This window comes from Zingiber officinale, chromosome 6A, assembly GCF_018446385.1.
Source record: "Zingiber officinale cultivar Zhangliang chromosome 6A, Zo_v1.1, whole genome shotgun sequence".
NCBI lineage: Eukaryota > Viridiplantae > Streptophyta > Magnoliopsida > Zingiberales > Zingiberaceae > Zingiber > Zingiber officinale.
The window spans coordinates 147,150,076-147,168,395 of NC_055997.1; the positions used below are offsets into that span (position 1 = coordinate 147,150,076).

At 39.7% G+C, this 18,320-nt stretch overlaps 1 protein-coding gene across 1 annotated transcript; it reads left to right on the forward strand.

Annotated features, from left to right (window-relative positions):
• Window positions 1–6,273: 6,273 nt before the first annotated feature.
• LOC121995455 (anthocyanidin 3-O-glucosyltransferase 2-like) lies at window positions 6,274–7,680 on the forward strand. The gene has a single exon (XM_042549190.1). It carries the CDS (start codon window positions 6,274–6,276, stop codon window positions 7,678–7,680), a length of 1,407 nt encoding a protein of 468 aa, XP_042405124.1.
• The last annotated feature ends 10,640 nt before the right edge of the window (window positions 7,681–18,320 follow it).

Sequence of the window (18,320 nt, forward strand, 5' to 3'; positions counted from 1 at the left end):
AGGGGAGTTCACTTTTTGGAAGCGACGAATGTAGGTTTACTTTAAAACTGATTTTAATATGTTATTAAGAATGGAATTTGGTTATAAAGCTCCAAAGGATGCAAAAGGAGATGAACTTGAGAAGCATCAATGGACTGACGAGCAGCGCGACGAATTCATGACAAATGGTAAGGTCGAGTCCAGTCTTTTAAGCGTACTACCTGCCAAGGATCTCGATAGAATCAGAAAATACAAAAGCGCAAAAGAACTTTGGGAAAAGTTCTTGAAGCTCTACGAAGAACCACTTGAAGTCGAATCCAACTCCTCGATGGACACCGAACCACCGTCAGAAGAATCCAAGACGGAGGAAATTGTCGAAACAGCACTCACCGCCGAGTATCTACCAGAGGACTCAATCAGCTCTTCCTCAAAAAGCATCGAGAGCATCAATGAAGGGGGAGCAACGTCGGGAGAAAGTAGCTCAGCAGGGGGAGAATTTACAATCGAAAAGGTAAGTCAGGTATGACCTTCACCTCCTGACCAACTGCTTAACTCGATCAATATATTATCAAAATGTTTTTGTGAATTAGAAATTCAAAATAAAACAAAGAATATTGAAATAAAAGAAACTCCAACAACAGCTTGTCAATTAAAGGATTTAGATAAGCTAAAAATAGAAAATGACATATTAGAGGAACAAATACAGATTATACAATTTTTTGTATGCTCAATATTTCTTACTTCAAATTTGAAAAATTGTGATTTGAGAAATTATGATAAACTAAAGTGAAAATTTAAATATCACAATGTAAAAATTCAAAAATTTGATATAAATTAAAACTTTAGACTTAGCGCTTTCAGCAAGAAAATTAAATATTAAATTTCTTTATAAGACTTTGTCTAAGGAAGTTGTTGTTGCTCCAATAACCAAGAAGGCCTAGTGACTCTCCACGACCTGGAAGCCAAAATATGAAAATAAAATGTTTAATTAACTTTCTGGTAAAGTATTAAAATTTAATAAATGCTTTAAAAAGTTTTTAACATTTATTTTGGAAATCTTTCTAAAATATTTTTATACTTAGAAAAATTTTTCGTACGTAAATTTTTTTTTTTGGAAAATTAAAAAATTTAAGTTAGAAATCTTTAATATTTCCCTGGTAAATTCTCTAACTTAGAATTTATTTAACTTAGAAATTTTATTGAGAAAGTTAGAATTTTTTTTTAACCCTTAGATTTTTTTCGAAATCCCATTTTTTATGTGATCAAAGGGGGAGAAGAAAAAGTATAAGTCTAGGGGGAAGTAGACCAAAATTTAATTTTTCTATCTTTTTGCACTTTATTATAAATTTAGTCAATTTATTTGTATGTCTATTTTTACCCTAGCCTAACTTGGGTTGCTCACATCAAAAAGGGGGAGATTGTTGGAACCCCAAGGTTGTTTTGGTGTGATTAACAAGTTAAGTTAGGTCCTGTGTGTTTTTAACCTTGTGTCTAAGTGTGCAGGAGCTTAAGAGCACAGGTAGTCGAGCGGAAGACACAACTAGTGAGAAGGATGGCACGCGGTGCATCCGAGGGATGAGGCGCTACGGAAGAGTACACTGGTGGATGAGAAGGAAGCGTGCAGTGGTTCCGAGGGACGAGAAGCCGAAGCGGAAGACTACTCAAGAAGCAAGAGACGCAGCTAGCGAGAAGGTCGGCACGGGGTGCGACCGAGGGACGAAGATTGCGGATGAGTACACTGGCGGACGAGAAGGAAGCACGTGGCGATTCCGAAGGACGAGAAGACGGAGCGGAAGCCTGCTCGAGAAGACCAGAAGTTGGGTCCGGGTGAGCCCTATTCCAGATTGCAAAGATCACCCAAGCGAGCGGAAGACTCGGTCTGAGGCGAACGGAGCCGGAGCAGAAGACCCAGGCTGAAAAAAATCAACGGGGTTGACTTTCCCTGCCGGGGCACCTGAAACCCTTCTGGGCGCCCGGAGTTGTCTTTTTTACCAGATCGTGTCAATGTGATCTGAATGTTGGAGGATAAAGTTCTATCCCCCCAGGGCACCCGGAACTCCTTCGGGGCGCCCCGACCAAGGCTATAAATACAACCTTGGTCCAGAAGCTTTTCATCAATTAGAACTCAAGCAATTCTTTCAACACTTATGTACTTCGTCTGTAGTTTAGCTTCTTTTTGTGCGCTTCATCGTTGTACAAGGCTTCTCCGCCTAAAGGAGTTTTAGTACGATTATCTTCCTTGGATTAACAACCTCTCCGGTTGTAACCAAGTCAATCCTAGTGTGCCTCGTCTTTTCTGATTTACTTTCTGTTTAGTTAATTTATGCAACTGTTAGTTTAAGAGTTCAAGAAGGGTTGTGTTTTTTGCTTTTGTAGGCTATTCAACCCCCCTTCTAGCCGGCCGCAGCGATCCAACAAGGACGAGTAATACGGAGATGTTGTAAGCCTCCAACCACTTGTTGGAACTTAGTCGTATCAAAAGATAAAGACCCATCATGCAAAGTAAGACGAGAGCCAATAGCAATAGGAGTGGAGACCAGCTTGGAGTCAAGCATGTTGTGTTTGGAGAGAAGATCAGTCACATACTTTTGTTGAGACAAGAGAAGCCCAATTGAGGTTGGGCGAACTTCAATACCGCAGAAGAGGGAAAGAGCCCCAAGATCCTTAATCATAAATTTTGCATGAAGTTAACATACTATGACGTCAACAGAAGAAGCATCACTCCCTGTAATGATTAGATCATCAACATATACAAGGAAATAAATAACAGTATCATCCCGAGAATAAACAAATAAGGAGATGTCAACTCGAGATGCGATAAAGCCAAGAGAGACCAAGAAAGAGTGAAGCTCCAAATACTAGGTGCGCAGAGCATGCTTTAGGCCATAAAGCGCCTTATGCAAACGACAAACATGATTCGGAAACTCAGCACTGCACATACCTGAAGGTTGCGCCATATAAACCTCCTCTGCAAGATGACCATTAAGAAATGCATTGTTTATATCAAGTTGGCGAAGACACCATCTCCAATTCACAGCCAGACTAAGAACAATGCGCATTGTTACTGGATTAATAATAGGGTTGAATGTATTATGAAAGTCAACACCAAAGCGCTGATGAAAACCCTTGTCAACAAGGTGAGCCTTATACCGATCAATTGAGCCATCAAAATTACTCTTAATGCGAAACACCCACTTATTACCCATAAGATTTTGGTCTGACAAAGGTGGGACAAGAGTCCAAGTCTGATTACGGAGAAGAGCATCATATTCTTCATGCATGGCCTGTACCCAATTCGGATCTTTGAGCGCCTGTGTGATAGAGGAGGGTTCACAAGGTTGTGGAAGACTAGTATGAAGAAGATACTTTGGATTGGGTTTATAGATGACATTTTTGGAGCGAGTTTGCATGGGATGTTGGTTTAGAGAAGCGAGAGAGGGAGAAAGAGTCGGTGGGCTAGAGGGTCAGTGGCAGGAGAATCAGGAGTATTTGTGAGAGATAACTGGCGGGTGATGACGTCGGTGGCAGCCATTGTAGAAGGTGGCTGGAGCCAGCGGTTGATGTCATCGACGGTAGCCATTGTAGAAGGCGACTGGTAGGTATTGTGGAGAAAAGAAAGAAAGAAAGAAAGAAAGAAAGAAAGAAAGAAAGAAAGAGAAGGAAAAAAAGATTGCTGTTAAGCTTAGAGCTCTGATACCATATTGATGATAGAATTCACACATATTATTAATGATAGCATATGATATATATAAATACCATTACAAGTGAAAATAGAAAAATATATAAATTAGGAAAACAATAAATATTTCCTAATAATAATTATTCTCTAATAACTAGGAAACAAATGACTATTTCTAATAATAATTATTCCCTAATAACTAGGAAACAAATAACTATTTACTTATAATAATTATTTCCTAATACCTGCACACAACCAGTCGATCCAATGAAGCGTTAGGGACCAAAGACCAGGGAAGGGTTCCTTGGCAAAGCCCTCTGATGCTTAAGTCAATTAGTTTCCTTGCTAGTTGAAAAAGAACAGTAGAGGAGGTAAGAATGAATGTTTCAAATGCCAAAATTGTGTACCTTCCCAACGGAGAGGACCCCTTTTTATACCACCTCTCACAATCTCTGTGATCATGAGGTGACTTCATGCGTTAGTGTTTGTTTGCTTGTTCCTTGAAGAGCTTCCGAGGAATCTTTTTTCTACCCACAGATGTACCTCTTTTATTGTTTATAACTTAAACATTTTCTAAAGTCGTTATAGATGAATCACCAATGGGAAACAAGATAACCTCCGAAGGAGGTTCCAAAGGAATATTCTTCGATAATTATGACAGACTATTAAAATGTTGTCTGTTGTTTGTTTGCTGAATGTATCTCGGTCGGTCCAGAGGGCCGACTATATTGTTTACCATTATATCAATCTGTTCTGTCATATGTTAAATATTGTAGAGATCTATTTAGAAACTAATATAGTGCCTATAATATGGCAAAGCTTCATTCAAGAAATCATATGATAGATCACGTATGTTAGAGCTTTATTTTAGGGACAATGTGACATTAGGTAACTTAAACTCGGTCGACTTGTGCTTGACCGAGTGAATATGTAGAGTTTTCTAAGGATAAAGACCTTTAAGTCTGTCCAGTCTTTACCCGAACGGGCATACACCAATGGCCTTATGTTCGCTCAGCCTTTATCCGACCAATCTTATACTAGGAGATTTATAAGGCTAAGTGTCCTTAAGTCCACCTGGTCTTTTACCTGAACGGGCATACACATATAGTTTTATGTTCGATCAGCCTTGGTTTGACCAGTCTTATACTAGGAGATTATAAGGCCAAGTGTCCTTAAATCCGTCCGGTCTTTACCTGAACATGCGTACACTAGTAGTCTTATGTTCAATCGGTCTTTATCCGACCAGTCTTATACTAGGAGATTTATAAGGCCAAATGTCCTTAAGCCCGTTCGATCTTTACCCGAACGAGCGTACACCAATAGCTTTATGTTTGATCGACCTTTATCCGACCAGCCTTATACTAAGAGATTTATAAGACCAAGTGTCCTTAAGCCATCCCTTTCTTTTTCTCGAACGGGCGTACATAAATAGCCTTATGTTCAATCGACTTTAGTTTGGCTAGTCTTATACTGGGAGATTTATGAGGCCAAGTGTCCTTAAACTCGCTCGGTCCTTGCTCGGTCGGGCGTATACAGAGAGCTTTATGTTCAATCAGTCTTCGTTCAACCAATCTTATACTAAAGTGTCTTCAGAAGGCCTAATCGCTTAGAGCTCGGTCAGATTTTCACCTGGTCATGCTCCCTTGCACTCAGTCGGCTACTCAACTAATTGAGTATATTATTTCCTGACTTCTAGAGTAAAATACTAGAATTCTTATATCCGACCGACTTTATGGGCGATCGGCTTTATTCGAATGTCATACTTTGTAACCATTCGGGCAGGACCCTAGAGTTTTAACGCGGAGCGATCAACAAAGTCATATAGGAGGCGTTCTCCCATTCTGACTTCGACCTCCACTTTACCTTGACTTTGACCATCACATTATTTTGAGATCCTCTAGCTATAACCCGTATCATGTATAATATTTAGAAAATTTTAAGTCCAAGTTAAAAATAATTGTTTGTTGGGTTATGTATAATTTTTAAAAAATATTAAATAAAATTTTTATTAGCCCAAGTTAAAAATAATTATCAGACAAAATAATTTTTAAAATGAATGTTTGATACGAGATTTATGTTCTATTTATCTGGTAGTGCGGAAAGTAAAACTAATGAAAAATTTTTGTACTAAATAAATTTTTATCGTTTAATTCATTAAAGTTTTTAGAAGGAAAAGAAACATAATTCAGATAATTTTAAAATCAAAATTGATCATCTTAAAATTGAACGGAAAATAATTGATGGGAAAAAAATTGACACATATACTCTTCTTTATTCATAAAATTCTACCATATAAAAATATAAAATTATATCATATACCTAACTAACAAATAAGGTATACATCAGTTTTTTGTAGTTAAAAAATTATATCTTATATATTTATCTTCCCCAATTAAAGGTAAACAAATATGAGAATTTTTTTTGCCCTTTTCCATCGTCTTCAAATATAGCATTAGTCGGAGAATATTAAAAACGAACATTCAATTATGCATAATTTTTAGAAAATATTAAACAAAAATTTTATTAGTCCAATTTAAAATTAATTATAAATTTGGAGGACAACCAAAATACCATGCAGGCGTAACAATAGCAGTCTTGGAACACTCTGCGAGAATATGGCCCCAGCCAGAGTGCTGCTCCTCCCGATCCCGGCCCCCGGCCACATCAAGTCCATGGTCGAGTTGGGCAAACTCCTCCACCGTTACCATTTCTCCGTCACCGTCCTCATCGCCTCAATCCCTGACTTACCCGTTGACCACTGTATCGCCACCGTCGCCGCCTCCGGCCTCGACTTCCGCCATCTCCAGCCCGTCGATCCGCCCAAGGACGCCGACGGAGCAGAGGATTTCATCTCCGCTTATATGGGGGAGCAAAGACACCAAATCAAATCCCTGCTCCGTGACCTCTTGCGCTCCGGCGACGCCCCTTTGGCCGGTATAATCGTCGACTTATTTGCCACCGGAACGATCGACGTCGCAGCCGAACTCGGTGTGCCTTGCTATGTCAATTTCATCTGCAACGCCGCCTTCCTCGCTCATATGCTCTATCTCCCAACCCTCGAGGAGAAGTTCCCCGTGGAGTTCGAGGAAATGGAAGAAGAGGTGAGGGTGCCGGGCGTGTGCCCCATCCCGCCGATCTCGTTGCCGTCGCCCTTCATGAAGAAGAAGAGCGGGAGGTACACTTGCTTGCTCAACCTTGGCCGGCGCTACTCCGAGGTTAAAGGCATCGTGATCAACACATTCACGGATGTTGAGCCGGCGACGCTGCGGGCGCTGGAAGAGGGTCTCTGCACGCCCGGCCGTCGGACCCCGCCGGTGTATTCAGTCGGCCCGCTGATCTCGCCCGAGGAGGGGGAAAAAGATCGGCAGCACGAGTGCGTCGCGTGGCTCGACGGGCAGCCGGCACGCTCGGTGGTGTTCCTCTGCTTCGGGACCGGAGGCTGCTTCAGCGCGGAGCAGGTGCGGGAGATAGCGGCGGGTCTGGAGCGTAGCGGGCGCCGGTTCTTGTGGGTGGTGCGGGTGGCGACGGAGGAGGTGATATTCGGGACGTTGAGGCCGGCGGATGCGAAGTTGGAGGACGTGCTGCCGGAGGGATTTCTAGAGCGGACTAAGACGAGGGGGATGGTATGGCCGTCGTGGGTGCCGCAGGTGGAGATACTAGCTCACCGGGCGGTGGGGGGGTTCGTGACGCACTGCGGGTGGAACTCAATCCTGGAGAGCCTACGGTACGGGGTCCCCATGCTGGGGTGGCCGCTGTACTCGGAGCAGCATTTGAACGCGGTGGTGATGGCAGAGGAGATGGGGGTGGCGCTGCAGCTGAAGGTGGAGAGGGCGAAGCGCAACTTTGTGAAGGCGGAGGATTTGGAGAGGGGAGTGAAAACGTTAATAGGGGAGAGCGAGGAAGGAAGGAGAGTGAGGGCGAAGGCGGAGGAGATGATGGCGGCGGCTAAGAAGGCATGGGAACAAGGTGGATCTTCCTTAGCAAACATGGAAGCCTTGGTGAAGGATTTGCGCGCCAAATGAAATGAAATGAAATTGGAGCTGCATGGTTGTTCCCTTTGACTTTAGACCCAATAACCGCATACACAGTGATAATGTATGTTTTTGAAATGCCCTCGAATAAGAAATTGGAGCTCCTCATTGGAATGTAGGTTTCGTTAAACGATAACAAATGTCACTGTAATTCCAGGGTAACATCTGGCTCTGTGTACGCCTTGAGTTTATCTTTATGGAACATAAACTTAAAACAATCTCAGAAATATCACTTGAAACAAACATGTGTTAGAGATCGAAACTTTTTGTAGCTAAATGAATTTAGCGATGGGTTAACAATAAAAAATTCCAATCGCATAATTTTCAATCGCCGATGTCATTTAATTTTCATTGCTAAATTGTTAAATGAAAAATTAAAGGGACGTTTGGTTAAATGATAGGAATCAATATGGGTATGAATTTGATAGTAGGGTAGAATAAAAATAGGAATGAAAATGAAATCTATCAAGTTATATAGGTTTGATTGATTCTCATAAATCTAGTAATCATTCCCAAAATGTCATTTCCAAACCCACAATTCAAACACTATCTTTTACTATCATTCAATTTCCTCATTCCTAAATCAATCAACCAAACACCCCCTAAGGGTGCGTTTGGTTCAAGTCATCATGTATAACCTTGGTTATGTGATTACCGGGTAATCACATAATCAAGGTTATAGGGAATAAAACATAACCAAATGTTGTTTGATTCAACTTAGGTAATGCAACAAAAACTTGTTTGTTTGAAGGTTTTAATGAATACCTTAGTTTAATATTTTACCGTATTACCCTCAGTTACAAAACCAACTATACATATTATTATTATTATTATTATTATTATTATTATTATTTATTATTATTATCATTTATTTATTTATTAATGTTTTTTTACTTTTCTTTTTCCTGTATATTTTTTTTACTTTTTTTATGTGTTTTTTTATTTTTTAATGTTTTTATATTTTTATATTATTTATATTTATATTTATATTTTTTTTATTTTTTTACATTTTTAAAATTTTAATTTTTATTTATTTATTTTATTTTTAATTTTATTTTTATTTTTAAAAAATTTTAATTTTTTATAATTCTTTTTTTAAAATTTTTTTAACATTTTTAAAATTTTTATTTTTTATTTTTAAAATTTTTATTTTTTTATTTTTTAAAATTATTTATTTTAAAAAAAATAAATTTTTAAATTTTTTAAAACATTTTTTTTATTTTTTTTACATTTTAAATATTTTTTTTACATTTTTTCTCTTTTTTTCATTTTTTTTCTTATCGGAGGGTATTTTTGGTAAAAAAAAATCGTTAATTCCGGAATCAACAAAAACCTTAGTTTTATGAGGTTTTTCGATTCCGGGCTGCATGACCCTTTTGTTGACGTGTCGGACATGGAACATTACTTGGGAATCATCGAATACCTAAACCAAACAATGTTTTTGTTGATAACTTTGGATGGATAATCAAAATTATCAAGAATAACCCCAAACCAAACACACCCATAGTCTACTGCTAACATTAACGACAATATTTAATTTCTTTCGTTAAATTTTAATTTCCATTCCATGAGATTATTTTCCCGTCGCTAAATAAATTTTTTAAAAATATTTTTCATAATTGAAAATTAATTTCCATAATTAGGTTACACTATTTTCAATAAAATTTCACCTGCATGTATCCTATTTGAGAGATTTTATCCTATTTATGATACATCCATATCCAAATTCATAATACCCGATACATTTCATTGAAGACGAATCCTACTTACATTCCACACGATACATCAAATTCAAATCTTCATTATATTCAACATTCACATACACAATAAAATCTATTTGAAAGTGTCAACCAAGTAACATTTATCCATCATTAGAAAAACCTCAAATCGTACCTGATTTAAAAACAATAAAATTTTCAACAATATTGCCCCCTATAAGAGTTCATCGGCGTGGCGTTGACCGGATTTAGGATGATATTCTTCTTATGTGAAGTAGAGAATTAAATCTTATATATCCGATCGGTTCCAAGATCTGAGTTTATATTTAGAATTTTACCTATAAAAAGTAGAGAGTTAAATCCTGAAGATCCGACCGATTTTATGACCGACTGGCTATATAAGTTGGGAGCAGTGCTCATGAGAAGTGGGGAACTGAGCTCCGTAGATTCGATCAACTCTGGGACCGACTAAGTTTATGCTGGGAGCCTTGCTTATGAGAAGTAAGGAGCTCAGCCTCGTAGGTCTGACCGGTTCTGTGATCGACCAGCTGTAAGCTGAGAGCAGTGCCCATAAAAAGTGGGGAGCTGAGCCCCAAAAGTTCGAGCGGACTCTTTATCTGATCGATCAATATGTCCGACCGGCAGGAGTACTTAGTTGAGCTGTGTGATCATGTTGGCCTCGAGTATTAACCTCTCCTTGATTTTGACCGCCATGTTAGTTAATGTTTTGACTTTGACTCTGCTTCAAGGGCCCCACCCTACTTGCTATATTACAAGTCTCCCATTCAAGTTTAGTCAAAGGAGGCGCGAGTTCGACTGACTAAATAGCCTATCGTAAGACTGAATCGCTCTCGACTATAAAGTCATATCACTAGGCCAGTTGTAGAATGCTGACCGAATAGCCGTGGTGATGCCGAGCAAGCGGTGATACGTAAGTAATGCCAAGCGGGTGGTGATATGTGAGTGTCGAGCGAGTGGTGATATGAGAGCAGTGCCGAGCAAATGACGATATGTGAATAGTACCGAGCGAGCGGCGATATGTGAGTAGTGCCGAGTGAGTGGCGATATGTGAGTAGTGTCGAGCGAGCAACGAGTGCCGAGCAAGCGACGATACATGGGGAGTGTCGTGCTAACAGTAATATGTAAGTAGTGTCGAGTGGACGGTGAAATATGAGTGCCAATCAGGTGGATGTCATGCCCAAGTGAATTGATGCTGAGAATCATGCTCAAGTGAATAAATTATAGTTGTGGCAAGAGTATGTTGAACCCCGTTGTAGTTTTGATGTGATCAACCAAGTTTAGGTTAGGTCCTGCTTTGTGTTTGATCCCTGTGTCTAAGTGTGCAGGAGCTTAGGAACGCATGAAGTCGAGTGGAAGACGCAGCTAGGGAGAAGGACGGCACGGGAAGGGAGCCGACTGGCTTGGTGCGTCCGAAGGACGAGAGAGCTGCGGAAGAGTACGCCCGGTGGGCGTGAAGAACATGCGCAGTGTTCGAGGGACGTAAAGCCGGGACGGAAGACTGCTCGAGGAGAAGGCCGGGAACTGGGTTCGGGTGAGCCCTATTCCGGATGGCCGAAAACACCCAAAGAAGTCGAACCAGAGCAAGTCAACTGGAAGTTGACTTGTCAATGGTTCGGTCGACCGAACCTACTGATCGGTCGACCGAACCCTTCTCAATCAGCAGCCAACTGCCACTGCCACGTCAGAAGCTGGTCGTTGGTAAAGCTGATCGGTCGACCGAACCGAAGTTGATCCAGAGACTTAGTCGAGCAAGTTAATCGGGCCAACTCAGCTGGAGACCGTTGGTCGATCGGTCGATCGAACATAAGGATTGGTCGACCGAACCAAAGCTCGATCCTCAGAGACTGCACCTGGACGGAAGACTGGGCAGGTACAGCAGGTTCGGTCGACCGAACCTGGGGATCGGTCGACCGATCCCTCTCGAGTCAAACCTGATCCCGAAGGTTTAGGTTATCTGATAAGCTCTAGAACCCCTATATAAAGGGGGTCTCGGGTAGTTATTCAAGACAACGTATACGAACGAAATAGCAACTCTTGTACTCTCATTCTCTTAGCGACTACTGTACTGTCAAAGTGTAAAAGACTTCTCCGCCTTCAGAGAAAGAGTTTTCTTACTGCGCTTTTCTTACTGCCCTGGATTAACAACCCTCTTGGTTGTAACCAGGTTAAATTCTGTCTCCTGTTATTTCTGCTGTTAACTTTATTATTGTTGCTTTATTTTAAGAGTTGAAAAGCTTTGAGGAGGGTATAAATAAAGAACTTGAATTACTAATAATAAAAATAATACTTACGACTCTCCAACAATACTAAGGACTATAGATCCACGGAGTGGTGCTGGATGATCTACCATGATATATGATATCTACAAAATGACATTATAGCACATCATAATAAAGTTTACTAACATGATAAATATGCAACAAAACATGATTGAAACATAACTTACTTGATGGATAATAATGCTAAAATTTAATCAATGCTAGACTCTGGAAGCATTTCTACTCAACATTAACAGTTTGTAAGTCGTCATTTCTAGACTCTATTAGTTCAGCAAAATCCTCACTGCTGGATATCTCTCCATCATCTATTTCCTTGTCAGTGGCATTAACATCTACAAGTAATTATAATGTAGATTGGAGTTGTGAATCAACCGAATGTCTCTCTACTATGTCATTCTGAAATGCATCATGGTTTTGAGCAATAATGGTGTTTGACATTTCTATGGTCGAACGATGCTTCATTCGACAAACAAACAACCATTCACTAGCTCTTCTTCTCTTCGTAGGATATTCAAGATAAAAAACTTGACCCGCTTGTATTGCAAAAATGAAAGGTTCAAACTTATTGAACCTCCTGTTTGCATTAACCTCAACTAAATTATAATTTGGTTGTATTCTAATACCTATTCTTGGGGTCAGATCATACCATGAACATTTGAACAACACACACCTTTTTATAGATAATGCAGGATATTCAACCTCTATAATTTCCTCAAGTCTACCATAGTAATCAAATTCAGTGTTATTGGTGTTGATAGATCCTTTAACGCAAACACCAGAATTATAAGTTAATCTTTGTGAATCTCGTTGTGTCACATGGAATTTGAGACCATTAACATAGTAACTAGAATAGACCATTATTTGGCGAAGGGGTCCTGATGCAAGATTCAATATTCTATCATCTTTCACATTTGATATTCTGCGGTCTTTCACCTATCAAAATAGTGATGATATAAATTAGGACCAAACATAATTTAATGAATAATTATGAAAATTTCTATAACTTACATAGATTTGAAACAATAATGCAAATTTGGTCTCTAACTTTTCAGCAACCTCACTTGCACTCATTAATGGATTTTGTAAATATAATTGTTGTTCATACAAGATGTGAAAGAAGGTAATTTTAAGACAATTAGGATATTAAGAAAATAAATACAACGAAATAAAAGTTTGATTAGAAAAGTTAACTTACTTTATGTATGGTTTGACCTCATCACAGTTTAAGAGTATGTATGTTCTTGTAGCATGATATTCTTATTGAGTTAACCATTAAGAAACAGATGCACCCATTGGTTTACCAGAAAATTTGAAAATAGAAAGCATCGATGGATCTATATTCTGAGTATCATCAGAATTTCTAAGACATTTGTGATGTCTAGTTTTAACATTATCAGCAAAATAATAAGAGCAGAAGGAAGATGTTTCTTCAACCAAATAAGCATTACATATTGACCCTTCAACTCTTGCTTTATTACGAACATTATTCTTTAATTTTCTCAAAAATTGTTCAAATGGATACATCCATCTGTACTGCACAGGACCAGCTATTCGTGTCTTATATGGTAAATGTACTGGTAGATGTTCCATCGAATAAAAAAACTAGGTGGAAATATACGCTCCAGCTTACAAAGTATGAGAGGAATGCTTGTTTCTAGCCGAAGCATATCGACCATCATAATATACCTCATTGTCAAATCTCTGAAAAAAGACTCAACTCTGTAAGTGTTTGCTAAACATTATTGGGAAGTAAATCATGAAAAGCTATTAGAATAAGTCTTTGCATGAACACGTGGCAATCATGACTCTTCATTCCAAACATCTTTAACTTGTTCATATCAACATATTGAGCCATATTCGAAGCATATGCATCTGGGAATTTGATTTCTTTTAACCAACTACATAAAGCTTGTTTACCATCTTTATCCAATGTATAACAAGCTTTTGGAAACTTATTGGTTATTTCATTCTGATGCAACTCTGGTCTGTTGACTAGTTCTTTTAATTACTCACATGATTTTGCAGTGTCCTTAGTTCTTCTAGGTACATTCATCACATTGTTGAAATATTATCAAAGAAATTTTTCTCAACATGTATCACATCTATATTATGTCGAATGAGTAGATACTTCCAATAAGGTAGCTCCCAGAAAATGCTCCTTTTCTTCCAACCACACTTGCACATCCTAACAAGATATTTATTTATCTCATCAGAATTATGCTGAAATACTAGGAGAAATCCATAACTATCTATTTATTTAATGATTTATTCACCTGAAGCATAGACTGTTGGGGGAGGTTTTCTAATTACAACATTTTTTAGAAAAGTTTTCTTATTTCGTCTAAAAGGGTGATCAACTGGTAAAAATTTATGATGATTATCAAACCAAGATACCTTCCCACTACAAGGTAATGAAAATATATCAGACTCTGTCATACAATGTGGGCATGCTAATTTACCAGCTGTGCTCCATCCCGACAACATTGAGTATGTTGGAAAATCACTGATCATCCATAGTAAGGTAGCATGCAATGTAAAATTAGTTTTACTTGCAACATCATAAGTCACCGACCCTACATTTCATAATTCATTTAGCTCGACAATTAGAGGTTGCAAGAAAATATCTATCTTATCTTTAGGATTGGTTGGACAAGGAATAAGCACGGTAAGGAACATAAATTCATCTTTCATGCACATCTATGACAGTAAGTTGTACAGTGTTAATATAACTAGCCAAGATGAATATTGTTATCCAGACTAACCAAATGGTTGAAATCCATCTGCAGAAAGTCCTAATATCACATTATGTGGTTTCATTGCAAAGGAGGGAAACACAGTATCAAGATGTTTCCATGCAGGAGAATCACAATGATACCACATTATACCTTCTTCGTGCTCATGCTCATGCTCATTGATCCTGTCCGAACGCTGAATCAACGGACGCTAGGCACGTGGCGCTCTCCGCGTCGCTGACGTAGATCCCCGACTGGTCACACGGAGCTCCGGCGAACCTGCAAAGAAGTCGGGCCGGGAAGGGGTTTCCGGTGATGACCCTCCGACGCTCAAGTAAGGCAAGTGGACAACAAAGAAGTGACTCCAAATCTCAGAGAATGCGTACCTCCGGCAAAGTGTGAGGCTCCTTATATAGAGCTGTGAAGAGGCTCGTGCACACATACCGAGGCGAATACGTGTCCTCAGCCCATAACTCAATATGAGCTTGTCAGAAGAGCTTACCTGACACCATACTGCTACAGTCCGAGCACATCTTTGATGGGACAGCGAAACTCTCTGTCGTAAGATCTTGCGTATGGCCTAATCGTCGAACATACTCGCTGTCAAAAGATGTTCCTTTGTCCTTTTGTCTCTTCTCACCCCATGCCGAGCGTCCGACCGGTCGACAGTCCCCTCGCGTCCGACCGGTCGTATGTGCTGGTCCGCTCGGGAGATTCCCGGTCGTGCGCTCTGTGGACTGTTCGCAGTATACTACTGTTGGTCCCTTTGGAGGCCGACAAGAGGGGAGGGGTGAATTGCCTTACAAAATAAAACCAAAAACCCTTCTCGGATATTCAACTAACTTAAAAGAACTTGTAATTAAAAAGGCAAAGACTAATTAAAACAGAAAGTAGACACAGAGGAATTACTTGGTTTGCAATTAGAGGATTGCTAATCCAAGGTAAAGAAGGCGCACTAATTGATTCTCCTTTGGGCGGAGTAGCCTCTTACAGCGTTGAAAGCACAGAAAGAAATAACACAAATGAAAGCACTGGATTACAAGTAGTTACATTTAAGCTTCTGGACCAAGGCTATATTTATAGTCTTGGTCCGGGCGCCTGGAAGGGTTTCGGGCGCCCTAGGGGGGATAAATTTTATCCCCCAACGGTCGGATCGAGTCAAAACTCGATCCTGTTGAAAAGTCGATTCCGGGCGCCCGGAAGGGTTCCGGGCGCCCCGGTCGGTTCTGGGCGCCCGGAATGGTTCCGGGCGCCCGGAGCCCTAAGGTCAACATAAGTTGACTTTTCGACTCTGGTTCAGCTCGTCTCGATCCAGCTCATCTCGGTCCGGGTCTGTTCGCTCCGGCTCCGTTTGCTTGGGTGATCTCGGCCTTCCGGAATAGGGCTCACCCGAACCCATGTTCCGGCCTTCTCCTCGAGCAGCCTTCCTTCCCGGTTTCTCGTCCCTCGAACGCCGCGCACGTTCTTCTCGTCCGCCGGTGTACTCTTCCGCGGTCACCTCGTCCCTCGGACGCACCGAGCCCGTCGGCTCTCTTCCCGTGCCGTCCTTCTCGTTAGCTGCGTCTTCCGCTCGACTTCCTGTGTTCCTAAGCTCCTGCACACTTAGACGCAAGGGTTAAACAAACGCAGGACCTAACTTAACTTGTTTGATCACATCAAAACACCCTGGGGTTCCAACAATCTCCCCCTTTTTGATGTGAGCAACCCAAGTTAAGTTAGGGTAACCATATGCAATAAAAATAATTTATATTCAAATAAGTCCAAATATTTTTCAATTGAAAAATTATAGTATTATAGTACCTCCCCCTAGACTTAACATACTTCTCCCCCTTTGATCACATAAAATTTGGGGTTATAAACAAGTCTAAGGTCAATTCAAACATGAGCTTTCAAGTGTAAACTAATGTCTAAGTAAATACTCTCTTCAGAATTTTTGTTGAAAAAAAATATTTTTCAGATAAGAACATTCCCCAAAAAAAAAAATTCTAAGTGAATATTCATAAGAACCAATTCTTAATCAATTTTTTTTTTTAAAAAAAAATGATAAGGCAATAAGAAAAACTCTAAGTTAACTTTTATAAAAAAAAATCTAAGTCAATTTTCATAAAATTTTCTAAGATAAAAAAAAATTCTAAGTTAAAATATTTTCTAACACAAATTGAATAACTCTTTTAAAGCATTAAGTAATTTGAATTAATGCTTTTTCAATTAGTCAATTAAAATTTTCATTTCGATACTTGGCTTCCAGGTCGTGGCGAGGCACTAGGCCTTCTTTGTTATTGGAGCAACAACCACTTCCTTAGACAGAGCCTCATAAAGAAATTAGTTGTTTAATTTCCTTGCTGAAAATGCTAAGTCTAATTTTAATTTTAAATTAAATAGGTTTTTGAACCCAATAGAGGTTCCTACCTACAGGATTAACCAAGTATTTCCTAGGTATATAGATTTTTGATATATTTCTAATTTGACTTTGATGAAATCTATAATACCAGTTTAAACCTCTATAATATCTAAAAGTAGAAAGATTTGAACCATTAGATTTTTCAATCTTTCTATTTCTTCTTTTAGTTTTTCATTTTCAATTTTCAGTTTTTTAAAATCCTCTATAAGACATGATTTTGTCAAAATTCTTTTTGTTTCTAAAATTTCATTTTCTAATTTGGCATTTTTATTTTCTAATTTATACATGGATTTAGTCATAGCTTTGATACCAAAGTAAAGTTCATCAGGGGGTAAGAGGCATACCTCACTTACCATATCAAACTTGAAGCCTGAATCTCCCCCTGCTTCGCTACTTCCATCTGAAGTCGCTCCCCCTTCATCGATGCTGGGTTCTGATGTGGCTTGCCATCAGTGCAATCCCCGCATATTCTTGAGCTTCTGATTCAGATGAAGAAGTGTCATCCCAAGTTGCTTTTAGGTTGTGTTTCTTGGGTGTCTTCATTTTGACCTTCTTGAGTTCTGGGCAGTCTTCCCTTAGGTGTCCCTCCTTCTGACACTGGTAGCACCGTACCTTTCTTCTACCTTGATTCTTTTTATTCTGCATTTTAAATTTATTAGATCTAAAAAACTTTTTAAAGTTTCTTACCATGTATGCTTCTTGATCATCTTCGGAGTCTGACTCGGGTTCATCCTTGTTGGTTGGGTTCAGTGCCATAGTCTGGGTTGAGTCCTTTGATATCTCTGCATATCTAGTTTCGTGTAATTCAAGGGTAGAAAACAACTCTTCTAAAGTACTTACCTCCAGGTCTTTTGAGATGTAGTAAGCATCGACGATTGATGTCCACTCCGGAGTTCTTGGAAACGCGTTGAGCGCGTAGCGTATAGTGTCCCGATTTGTTACCGTTTCACCAAGGTTTTCGAGACCAGTAACTAGTTCTTTTACCTTTGCATGTAGACCGGCTACTTTCTCACCTTTCTCCAGACGGATGTTCATCAGTTTGTTACAGAGGATGTCCCTTCTAGTGAGCTTTGCTTCGGACGTGCCTTCGTGGAGTTCCAAGAACTTCTCCCAAAGTTCTTTAGCATATAAATAGTTTCCGATGCGGCTGACCTCTTGAGGCGGTAACACGCTCAGCGCACGGCTGTTTGCTACCGACTCATTCTGCTCCTTCTTTGTCCAATCGCTCTCTTCTTTTTCTTTTCCATCTTTATCTATTGGAGCTACAAAACCATATTTCATAATAAACCGAATTTCAAAATCTGTTTTTAGGAATACCTCCATACGACGCTTCCAGTCTGCGAAGTTCCCCTCGAATTTTGGTGGGATGATACTTGGTCCGGCCATCTTGTTGCTTCGATCGGCGGTTAGTCCTCCTGAAGCGCCTTGCTCTGATACCACTTGTTGGTCCCTTTGGAGGCCGGCAAGAGGGGAGGGGTGA

Bases quoted from the DNA above. Each gene is read 5' to 3' on its own strand.
- LOC121995455 (XM_042549190.1), top strand. From the start codon at position 6,274: ATGGCCCCAGCCAGAGTGCTGCTCCTCCCGATCCCGGCCCCCGGCCAC.